The sequence below is a fragment of the Hemitrygon akajei genome, chromosome 7 (genome assembly GCF_048418815.1).
Source record: "Hemitrygon akajei chromosome 7, sHemAka1.3, whole genome shotgun sequence".
NCBI lineage: Eukaryota > Metazoa > Chordata > Chondrichthyes > Myliobatiformes > Dasyatidae > Hemitrygon > Hemitrygon akajei.
Window position 1 is genome coordinate 113,523,376 of NC_133130.1, and position 12,685 is coordinate 113,536,060.

General features: G+C 43.9%; 1 protein-coding gene across 1 annotated transcript; it reads right to left on the reverse strand.

Moving 5' to 3' along the window:
• Positions 1-3,966: 3,966 nt before the first annotated feature.
• On the reverse strand, positions 3,967-4,487 carry LOC140730826 (histone H2A type 1-F-like). The gene has a single exon (XM_073051770.1). The coding sequence runs from the start codon at positions 4,443-4,445 to the stop codon at positions 4,056-4,058; it is 390 nt and encodes a 129-aa protein (XP_072907871.1). The 5' UTR covers positions 4,446-4,487; the 3' UTR covers positions 3,967-4,055.
• Positions 4,488-12,685: the final 8,198 nt, after the last annotated feature.

The window sequence follows — 12,685 nt, forward strand, 5'->3', positions numbered from 1 at the left end:
GAAACAACCTCCCATTTGCTGGAAAAATTGGACTTCGAATTTACATCTGTCAGTATCGTCATGATTTCCCTTTTTCCATTTTAATAAATTTGTTGAATTAATCAGTTTGTCACCACAGGAAATTCACTTGTCTGATGTAATCAGATTGAAAGTTTGATATAAAAAAACAAGGAATGATCAACCTCAACATTTCATAGAAACATAGAAAACCTACAGCACAATACAGGCCATTCAGCCCACAAAGTTGTGCCAAATGTGTCCTTAACTTAGAACTACCTAGGCTTACCCATAGCCCACAAATTTTCTAAGCTCCATGTATCCATCCAGGAGTCTCTTAAAAGACCCTATTGTTTCTGCCTCTACCACCGCTGCCGGCAGCCCTTCCATGCACTCACCACTCTCTGCATAAAAAACTTACCCCTGACATTTCCTCTGTACCTACTTCCAAGCACCTTAAAACTATGCCCTCTCATGGTTGCGATTTCAGCCCTGGGAAAAAGCCTCTGGCTATCCACACGATCAATGCCTCTCATTATCTAGTACACTTCTATCAGGTCACCTCTTATCCTCCGTCGCTCCAAGGAGAAAAGGCTGAGTTCACTTAACCTATTCTCATAAGGCATGCTCCCCAATCCAGGCAACATACTTGTAAATCTCCTCTACACCCTTTCTATGGTTTCCATGTCCTTCTTGTAGTGAGGCAACCAGAATGGAGCACAGTGCTCCAAGTGGGGTCTGACCAGGGTCCTATATAGTTGCAACATTACCTCTCAGCTCTTAAACTCAGTCTCACGATTGATGAAGGCCAATGCACCGTATGCCTTCTTAACCACAGAGTCAACCTACATAGCAGCTTTGAGTGTCCTATAGACTCCGACCCCAAGATCCCTCTGTTCCTCCACACTGCCAAGAATCTTGCCATTAATGCTTTATTCTGCCATCATATTTGACCTACCAGAATGAACCACCTCACACTTATCTGGGTTGAACTCCATCTGCCACTTCTCAGCCCAGTTTTGCATCCTATCAATGTCCTGCTGTAACCTCTAACAGACCTCCACATTGTCCACACTGTACTTATCTGCTGTTTGAGTGTAACTTGTGCAGGACAACACCTGAACCCCTTTGTACTTCACTCCCATTTCTCTCGACATAAATAACAGTCTGCCTTTTGATTCCTCCTCCCACTGGACACACTATCACACTTTACCACATTAAACTCCATTTTCCACGATTCTCCCACTCACCAAACATCTTGATATCCTGTTGGAGAAACCAAATGTCCCATCACAACATGTCCCCATCACATCCCCTGTTACTGATAACCTTGGATCCCCCACACACTCTCCCTTCCAGGTGACTGATATCGATAGTAAATAATTGACTGCCCAGAACTGATCCCAGAGACACTCCACTAGTTACATCCTTCTAACCTGAAGCAGACCTGTTTGTTCTGTCTCTATGTGATAACGAGTCTTCACTCCTTTTTAACTCATTTCTCCCAGTCTTGAGAGTTCTGGTCTTTTGCACCAGCCCTTCATGTGGCACCTTGTCAAATGCCTTCTGAAAATCCAAACAGGTTCCCTTCTAACATCTAGTAAAACTCTGGCATGTTGGTCAAACATGAGTTGCCTTTCACCAAACCAGCTGACAGGGTGTCAAACCAAGTTGCAGAGGGACATGGTGGTGAAGAAATCTTTTGGCACATTGGTCTTCATCAGTCAGTGCACTGTGTGGAGAGGTTGACATGTAGTACGAGATGTTGTAGAGGCCACAACAAAATATTCTTTCTAGTTTTGATTGCAGGAAAGCTGCCTTTAACCTGGGAATAATACAGAGGTGATTCACAAGAGTGTTGCTGGGACATTTATGACTGAGTTATGAAGAGAGATTGAGCTGATTTTGACTGTTTTCCTTGGAATATCAGAGAATGAGGGACAACATTTTATAAAATAATGAATTATAGATAAGGGGAATATGTATGGATATTTTAACAGGGGTGAGGAACAGGATGAAGATGGTACAAGATGGTGGTGGGAAGTTGTTAGTTAAACTCTACCAGGGATTAGGCCACCGACACAAGCTCGCTGGAGTCCTCTGTCCTGGGCAGTCTTTCAATATTCTTCAGGGGTAACCCATCTTCTTGGCAGATCCATCCTCTCCCAGGGGTGAAGTCCTTGGAGCTTCTGTAACTCTGGCATTTTACAGAATTGGGTTAGAAAAGGAATAAATGGGGCCTTTTCTGCTTGGCTGCCTGAGGCAAATGATGTTCCACAGGGTGTCAGTGTTCGGACTGCTTCTTTTCAAGTTGTAAGTCAGTGATTTGGATGATGGAATTGATGGTTTTGTGGTCAGATTTGTGGATGATACCAAACTACCTGGAGTTACAGGAAGTGTTGAGGAGGCCAGGCGTCTGCAGAAGGACGCAAGTAGACTGAGAGAATATCAAAAAAGTGGCAAATGGAAAGTAGTGGAGGGAAGTGTAAATTCATGCATTCTGATAGAAGGAATAAAGGCTTCCACGATTTTCTAAAAAAGAATGTTCAAAATATACTAACCCTAACCACCTCCCCTCATCCCCACCGCCGGCAGCTTCAAACTGAAGGAAAAGGAGCAAATCGCAGCGCAACGACCCTGTAATAAACATCTCTCTAATAACCAACTAGAGGGTATTGGGCGATTCTTCACCAACCCTTTAAAAACAGATCCCAAAGTCTGCTTCTGTACTCCTATCTGGGTATTTGACACAATGGGAAACAGGCTCTGACCTTCTATCCATTCTATGCCCCTGTCCGCCGAAGGTACCAATCAAAACAGAAGAAAAGGTAACCAGAATCCAGGAATATGAACCTCAAAACCCCCAAAATAAGTCCACAGCCTCGCTGATCAGTCCTGGCAACATGGATCCCAAGACTCCAGCATTAGCCGCCCCCGAAAGCGAGGGGAAGACCGTTCTTGGTTGATGACTCAATCAGAGAGAAGCAAGGTTTCTGGATCGTGGACTCCAGGCTCGCTCTCCCTTCAGAGACTTCAGCCTTTACTATATCAGCTTGGTTTCATTGTTGAGACAGATTTTTGATGATGCATTTAATTGACTGAAATGCAGTTTATTACCAGTGTTGTAACCGTCCAAATCCTATTCTGAATCACATTGAGATTCAGAAAATGTTCACGATTCTTTCACATAACTTCAGATCGCCCCGACCGCAGTTTGCGAGCCGTGCATAACCTGATGCGTTTTAAATAATGAAAAAAAACTGTCATGTTCTATGAATCAGCGTTTCTACCGATTGGTAATTCAATCCGAGTATCTGATATCGGAAAACTAACTTTCAGGAACTCTACGGGTCATGTTTTATATATTATTTCTGTTTTTTACAAAATATTTCCACGATTTGTCTAGTTTTGAACATTGGCCGTTTGTCAGTCTTTGTTGCGTGTAGCTTTTCGTAGATGCTATTGTTTTTTTTTACTTTGTGGGTGCCTGCGTGAAGACGAAATTCAAGGTTGTTTATGTACACAGAACTTGATAATAAATGTACTTTGAACACTAAACTTAATTCACAGTTTACATTATATGGATCAGGGTCATGTGACGGTTCCTATTCACAAACATCTGTAATTAGAACAGTCTAGAAGTATTTTCCGCTTGGACTTTACAGTATACATTTTACGATTTTGGTTGAGGCACAGCTCCTATTGCCGCCTGTTCGTGAGTTAATGAAGCTGTTTCACTCACCAATGGGTATGAGAGATTTACCGCCAATCAAGCGCCGCTCTACAGGATCCCGGAAGTAGAGACAATAGCGGGGGAAAAAAATCATTTTCTATGAAATGAAGTGATCCGGGAATGGGAGAGAATCCGGGTGAGCACTCTGCACAGATTCTTTTAAGGGAGGAAATGCGATTTAGACCAAGTTTAAGACGATTGTCTACAATAGACACACAGAACAGAAATCCCCCGGACCCACCCCAGCCGGTGCTCAGCCCTTCCGCAGACAATCTGAGTGGCTCTGAAAAGAGCCTTTGGGTTTCTAAATTGTCGCTTTATCTCTTTACTTGCCCTTGGGGTTGGCGGGCGCGCCGCTTTTCTTGGGCAACAACACGGCCTGGATATTGGGCAGCACCCCGCCCTGAGCGATGGTCACCCGTCCCAGCAGCTTGTTGAGCTCCTCGTCGTTGCGGACGGCCAGCTGCAGGTGTCTGGGGATGATGCGGGTCTTCTTGTTGTCCCGGGCCGCGTTACCGGCCAACTCGAGGATTTCAGCCGTCAGATACTCGAGCACAGCAGCCAGATAGACCGGGGCTCCGGCACCCACCCGTTCAGCATAGTTACCCTTTCTCAGGAGCCTGTGAACACGGCCCACCGGGAACTGCAGTCCGGCCCGGGACGAGCGAGACTTGGGCTTGCTCTTGGCCTTTCCGGTTTTCCCTCGTCCAGTCATTTTAGCAAATTCCTTCACAAAGAATGAGGAAATACTTCCGCCTTCGCCCGGTTTATAGCTTCTGGAGAATTACGGAAGGACACTTACAATTGGTGGGGCAATGCTTTCTCCGATTGGTGATGTGGAATCACCCAATCAGCGAGCTGTCCGATTCTCCAATGAGCAGACAGTAGCAAAAGAAGCGCGAAAAATAACTGTCACTCTCCAAAAGGCATGAAATTTGAACAAGCTCCAAAGTATATTTATTATCAAAGTATGTATACTATATACAACCTTGAGATCCATCTCACTAGAAGCAGTCACAAAACAAAGAAACCCGACGGAACTCATTAAAAAAGAAGACTGTGAAACACCCAACGTGCAAAAGATGAAAACAATGAAACAACTCATGAAAACAATAAAAGATAAACAAATAATAGAGAGAACTAAAGTTCATGAAAGGGAGTTCATAGCCATGAAGCTGGTAATAGCTGGGGGGGGGGGAGAGCTGGAGCACCTAGAGGAAGCCCATGCATTCCATGGGGAATGACCTCCCCTTAGACTCCCCCCTCCCCCCTCACCAAACTGTACTGAAACTTTTACACAGAATTGTCAGATTTATATGGATATTGGCAAGTTGAAATCTGTACGGCTTCTAATCGCTTATTTGCAAACACAAAATACCAATCATGATAAATTCTTACAGGTCATTCATAATAATCAAGAAAACTGTATGTTATTTACTCTTTTAAAAAATTTAGTCCAATTACACTGGACAACAAAGATTTTGCTTCCTGAATAATTTGAGTAGTATCTTGGGGAATCCCAGAGATGGTTAATTGGGTACACACATCGGAGAGATGGGGGAGTAGTGTGTGGTGACGAAGGGGGCATCTCATACTCAGGAAGGGTAAAGGGCATCACAAAGACAGAAGGTGAAAGGTATGTTAAATAGATGGGTTGGTGCGTTGGATAAGGAGGTGGGAGTGGGGCATCACAGAAATGGGTGTGGGAGGTGGGAGAAGGGAAATTCTAGAGTTGGGATTGAGGGTGAGAAGAGGAGGAAGGGGGCATTCCATTATGATTAGGGAAGGAGACAAAGGAACCTGGAACAAGGGATGTCAAGGGTGTCGTGGAGATGAGTGTGGGGATGTGTGGAATGGGATAGGGCACAAAGAACTGTTCCAGAGACAAGGAAGAAGTTGTCCCAGAGACCGAATGGGTGAGGGAGGATACAGGGCATCCAGAAACAGAGAAGGGGAGAAAGGTTGCATCCTAGAGAGTGTGACACAGTGATGGGGTGAGAGAGAGGTGCAAAAGGGACCTAGATACTGGGGGAGGAGTGAGAGTCAGAAATGGGGTAGGTGGATGGAGGAGATCTTGAGACCAGGGGAAGGAGATGACCCACAGATGGGGAATGGAGAATAAGAGAACTGGTAATGTGTGAGTGCGGAAGGATGAATCCCAGAAATGGGATGGGCGGTGGGAAGGGGTGACCCAGAGACATGGGAGAGAGGAAGCGGGCCAACACAGGAGGGAGAGACAGTGGGTGGAATGTTGTAATCCTAACGTGTGGGTGGGGTGTCCCAGAAACGATGGGGGTGGCTGGAAGAAGACAACCCTGAGACAGGGGTGGGGTGGGGGTAAGGGGAGGAGTGGGAACAGGACAACTGTTCAACTCTCATTCCTGCTTTTTGTTCCTAATACAAAATTTCGGATGATTTGATATATTTCCCATCAATGCTCAAATGATGAAGGATTCTTGTAAGCTCTTCACGTCTCACCTTATTAAAACCTTTGGTGTAATCGATGAAAGATAGGTAGAAGTCTTTCTGGACCTCGATGGAGTGCTCACAAATCATTCTGAGGAGGAAGACTGCATTTCATGTTTCACTATTTTCAATGAAGCCACACTACTCTTGCCTGATCTCCAGTTCCATGATTTTTCTTTCCCTAATCATAATGATTCATATTAGGACTTCCACACCATGACTCATCAAATTGGTGTAACTCACGTTCAATTGCTCTAGGTTTTTATGACAGTGCAATAAATACTGACTTGCTCATCTCCTCAGGTAGTTCTCCGCTATCATATATATCATTCAGCAAATCTGTCAACCTTTTCTCTTCTTCTCTTTTCTCATTTTCAGTATCACTCGTTTGACACATCCAGCGCTGCCTTTTTAATCTTCAACTAGCTTGGTGTGTTCTCTATATCAAGTCTCAGAGCTTCAAATCCATTTGTCACTGCTACAGTGTATTTTACCTTCTTGTACTAACCTGATCTTTCAAGCAAGCCAGGTCTCTGAAGTTATAAATAACTTCTATAGTTTAGCTCAATATAGAAGGGATTAGTTTTGCCACTGCAATCGTGTCAGGAATGGTCTTTGACAGTTATACCAAACGAACATCAGCTTTCCGACGTCTCTCAAAAATTAGAAGCACCGCAGCCCAGAGCAGATTGTGGCAAGTATCGACCTTTCGGTGATTCATGCTGTGGGTCTTTGGATTTGAAACACAGTTTTGTATGGTCAAACATTGCCATGTACAGTTGGTGGACTGGAAAGCTGTATACTGGTGTTTGCCTGAAGTGTTCAACCCTTGGTTCTGTTGAAAAGCTGAAGAATTGAACTGCCATTGTTTTAACTGGTTTGTGCACTTGGAAGACAAAATGAGTTCAGCTGGAAGCAGTAATCTTGCAGCCAAGACTAAGAGAAAACTTAATCAAACATGCAATATTGAAGGTCAATTCCCTGGGGGAGATGAAAATATCTGCTAAGGCAAAGAACAGGCTGTGACTACAGATACAGTTGAAGACAGTGTATCCAATGTGTGTGCCGCATGTTCTGCAGTCACTAGCAGAGAAACCCACGCATCTGTTACCACATTGGTACACATCGTTCCAATGGTCCACATTGAAAAGCTACAGAACCTGAGCCTCTGAACCTCCCTCTGCAACTGTATCCTCGACTTCCTAACCAGAAGACCACAATCTGTGTGGATTGGTAATAACATCTCCACCTTGGTGCCAACCGACACAGGCACATCTCACGGATGTGTGTTTAGTCCACTGGTCTACTCTCTCTATACCCATGACTGTGTGGCTAGGCACAGCTCAAATGCCATCTAATAATTTGCTGATGATACAACCATTGTTGGCAGAATCTCAGATGGTGATTTGGTGGGCGTAGATATGCAAGATATACCTGCTCGTTGAGTGGTGTCGCAGCAACAACCTTGCACTCAAGATCAAAGAGATGATTGTGAACTTCAGAAAGGGTAAGATGAGGGAACATGCACCAGGCCCCATACAGGAATCAGAAGTGGAGAGAGCGAGCAATTTCAAGTTCCTGGGTGCCAATATCTCTGAGGATCTAACTTGATCCCAACATATTGATGCAGTCACAAAGAAGGCAAGACAGTGGCTATATTTCATTAGGAGTTTGAGGAGATTTGGTCTGTCATTTATAACATTCAAAAAATTCTGTAGATGAACCGTGGAGTGAATTCTGACAGTCTGCATCACTGTCTGGTATGGTGTGGGGGTTGGGGGGGGGGGAGTGTGCTACTGCACAGGATCGAAGTAAGCTGCAGAAACTTGTAAAATTAGTCAGCTCCATCTTGGGTACTCGCTTCTGTAGTATCCAAGACATTTTCACGGAGCAGTGCCTTAGGGAGGGTGTCCATCATTAAGGATCCCCACCACCCAGGACATGCCCTCTTCTCAATGTTACCATCAGGACGGAGGCACAGAAGTCTGGAGGCACTCACTCAGCAATGCAGGAACAGCGTTTTCCCCTCTGCCATCTGATTTCTAAATGGACAATGAACCCATGAACACAAACTCGCCACTTTTTAAATTTCTGTTTTGGCACTTTTTGTTCCAATTTAACTATTTTATATATACCTTTTCCTCATGTAGTTTCTCCTCGCTGGTGACACACGGTAACTGAACTCCTTTCAGGCTCAGGCTGAACTGCAGAGGACAGGGAGGAGGTCTGGCCCCAGCACACACAGCACGTAGGACACGCTCTGGTGCTCATGAACCAATATCCCCAGCTGGCGGTTAATAGCCCCACTGCCTTATAGGCAGCCTCAGGAGAAGTGAAGGCTACGGGAGTAAACCCAGACAGCAGATCTGGAGTGGAGCCTCTAAGGCAGCTGGACATCATTGAACATCCTTCCGGCAGCTCCTGCAGCCAAGCTGGTGCCAAACGTTTTGCTTCATAAGCTTTCCTTTGGACTACACTGGTAAAGCTGAGAGGGGGATCTTGATGACTAGGCATCTCAGGATTTCCATACCTTCCACCCAGACTTGTGATGATACTGTCATTCAGTTTTTTCTCTATTTTCATGTAGTGCATTGTATTGCTGCCGCAAAGTTAACAAATTTCACAACGTATGCCAGTGATGTTAAACCTGATTCTGATTAAATTGGAGGCTGATTTTGCTGAGTTATGCACAATACAACAGATACTGAGGGATAGACACGCCTTGCTGGAACAGACAGAATTGCTTCGTAGAGACCAGGAAGAAAACATGGAACAGCTTTGAAGAAACCAAAAAGGTATGGAAAATTAGCTTTGGAGAGAAATGGAACAGCTTAAGTTGCAGGAGAAAATTGCAGGCAAGATGGCCAAAGTTAAAGTGCAAAGGCTTCAAGTGCTGTGAGTGTTAAACATGCTCCAGCGGAGCAATTCTTCAATGTTGATGTATAACAGAGAAAATCCAATGGCAGGGCTTTTAAGGAACAAATGTGTATGAGTCATGATTTAGAACCCCAAGGGGCAGTTCACTCTCAGCCTGCACCAAGGGGTACTCTGAATCTTTGCCATGTCCAGTAGCACAAGGTGCTTCTGAGAATATTGATTTTCAGAATGAAGACACTCGTGTTTCAGGTAATAAAGGTCTAAATGCTGCGCTTGAGGCCATGAGAACACAAAAGGAAATAACAAGCATAGTGATACAACAAGAACAGATGGCATCTCTGCCTAAAAGAGAGATTTAAATTGTCAATGGCAATCCATTTATGAGGGCTTTCATTTCAAATGAATTCAAGAATGCAAGACTGATAATTATGGTGACCATCTTTATTTTCTCAAACTGTTCACTGAAAGATACCTTAGAGAGCTTGACAAACGTTGCCAGTGGGCCAGCCCAGAGCAAAGATCTCTAAAGGCCCAAGCCTTACTACAGGAACATTTTGGTGTAGAGCACAGAATTGCTGTGGTCTACATGGAAAAGCCTCTTTCTAGGCCACATGTCAAATCAGAAGCTGTAGAAGTTCTTCAAGACCACAGCCTTTTTCTTAGAAGTTGTTCCAGTGCCATGGGAGATGTGCAGGATCTGCCTGCTAATATAAGGATTGTTGTAATTCCCCAATGAAGTCTGGACAAATGGAGATCTGCAGTTTGTAAACTGCAAGAAAGGCACAACCATAAGGTTACCATCACTGACATTGTGGATTTTATCGAAAGGCAAGTAAGGATTGCTACACACCCAGTGTTTGGAAAAAAGATACAAAGCTACATCACCGACAGTAAGTGAAGGTGTGCACAGAACTGGATCACTAATTGATTCTCAAGCTAAAGGAAGCTGTTTTGCCACTTCTGTGGCTACTGTGGAACGTGAATCTGAAACTGTGCCTGGAGCTGATGTAGATTCATTATAAACCATGAATGAAGCAAACACAGCAGCGAGTACCACCCTGGTATCTACTGGCCTTAGAGAGGCTGGTGATCATGATTGTAAACTTCCAGTTCAGGTGAAGTCTAAGAAGAGTAACGAGACAATGGTTACTTATGCTTTTCTAGATCAAGGAAGTACAGCAGTGTTCTGCACAGTGAGCCTCATGAACAAGCTCAACCTGACAGGAAAAGGAACACCCATTCATTCTCTTATGCACCGTGGGCCAAGAGAAAGTTGTAAATAGCTACTTTATTTCAGGATTGGAAGTGGCTGACTCAGACAGTGAAAACTATTGTGACCTGCCTAACGCCTATGCCTTCCTACAAGGATACTACTCCTCGTCAGAGCGATCTTCAGGAATGGTCTCACCTAAAGAATGTTTATTTACTGAAATTGAGCTGCTGATCAGGGTAACTGTATGTAAGGCATTGGAACCATTGCAAGTAATTTGCAGTGTTAATGTTGGACTCTACACAACCAGAACAATGCTGGGTTGGACCACTGAAAGGAGACCATAGTGGTGGAAAAGACTATGCGCAGCCAGAGCTGACAGTTAATGGGGCTTTAGTGTTGCACTTAAATGAGTGTTGGCAACAGAGTTTCAAGACAGATTTTCCTGAATGTAGTGAGGAGGGACCACCTGGTTTCAGAGGAGATCTCAGTCCAGGAGAGAATGCTTACCGAAAGAGGACATCTGTGTAAATGTTGAGATTTCATGTTTCCTATACCTTAGTAGCATGTAATTGTAATTATTACAGTATAATAATTAAGGGGCTGGAATGTAGGATCCATGAATCTATTCTCTATTTGCTTTCTGTTCTGTGTTCCGCATTCATTACTTTCCTTATGGTAACCACTCACACGAATGGGGGTGTGGTAAAAGCAAAGAGAAGTTATGTATTCTTGCTTATTTTGTGACACTTTGTAGCCTGGGACTAGCGATGGTCATCTCTTTTGCTGACCACCGAATAATGCTGAGAGAATGCTCAACTATGCTTAATTGTATATTTGCTAATGCTAATAAAGGATACACTTGATGTTTGGAGCAATCATTGGAGCCATGGGCACATCATGGAAGTGTTACAAGTCTGTACAGTCACAGGCAAGCAGCAATTGTTTTGTTTGGATTTTGAATTAGTTTTGCCACTTAGTGACCACAGTAAGTAATCCTTGGTTTAAAGAAATCACTCTTGTTGTATCATATTCTGAGCCCATGATCTTCTAATCGTTTAAACACTGTCTTGAAATTTTGAAGATGTTCCTTGCCATCCTTACTGATAACAATGGTGTCATTCAGTTAACACTGAGTGCCTGGGCATCCTTGCAGCACATGGTCCATAGCCTTCTGCCAGAGTGCAGGAGCAGGTGTTATTCCAAAAACAAGCTTATTATAGCGATAAAGCCTTTTGTGTTTTTTATGGTGAGAAACACTTTGGAATCATCGATTTGCAGGTTGGCCTCAGCTAATTCCACTTTGCTGAAGTATTCTCCTCCAGAAGGGTTTGCAAAGATATCCTCTATCCTGGGTAGAGGACATCGACCTACTTTCAGTACAGGGTTGATGGTGACCTTAAAATCACCACAGATCCTGACAGACCCATGCTTCTTGGCTAACGGGACCACTGGTGTTGCTCATGGCTCCACTCAACCTTGGAATGAATTCCTTCAGTCTCCATGTAATCCAGCTCACTGGCTACTTTATCATGGATGGTATAAGGAACCGGATAGGCTTTGTAAAACTTGGTGTGGCATTTTTTATTTAACACTGTTTTACACTTGATATGTTTGAGTTTTCTAATGCCATCCCTATACAGTGCTGTGGCATTATCCATTACCTTTATTGACACTTCCAGTTGACTCTACCACAGGGAATGTGGTATGCAACTGGTGGATGAATCTCCAATCCAGTTTAGTTGTCTCAGCCAATCATGGCCCCACAATGCTGGCCCTCTTTTTGGTTGTTGTTACGAATGTCATTCCCGCTGGAGTTATCTTTTCTCTTAGTCGGATATCTGCAGGATTCAGATCAGTATCTTTGAAACTCCATTCAAGCTCATTTTGTGGAATTACTGGAACAACTGAGCCAGTGTCCAATTTCATTTTAATTACCATGCCGCTTCTCTGTTGTCCCACATACAGCACTTGGATCAACGCATTCCACCTGCCCCTCCTGAAGAAGAGTACCTGTTAAGTTTTGTACTCCAAAGCAGAAAAAAACTAATTTATTAATATTGCAGTAATATTGTATGTGTGTGTATATATATAGTTTGATTAAGCATTCTTTGTTCAAATAATTCATTCTTTCCACGATTTAGTTTTTATGTTTTGGAGTACAAAACACAACAGAGGCAATGAAGAAGTTTTAAGTGGACCTGAACCGACTACTGACCAAGAAACGGTAGGAGTGTTGGGCAAGAGGGCAACCCAGAGATGGATAGAGGGTGGGGTTAAGGGGAGAAGCTTAGAAAAGAGCTGCATACAGAGCAGGTGCAGAAGTGCAAAAACTAGGGATAGGTGGGGGTGGGCATTGTGAAGGGAGAGGGCTAAACCAGAACAGGCTGAGGGGGATGGGG

What these genes read in the sequence shown, in the direction of transcription:
- LOC140730826 (XM_073051770.1), bottom strand. Translation starts at nt 4,445, where the DNA reads ATGACTGGACGAGGGAAAACCGGAAAGGCCAAGAGCAAGCCCAAGTCT.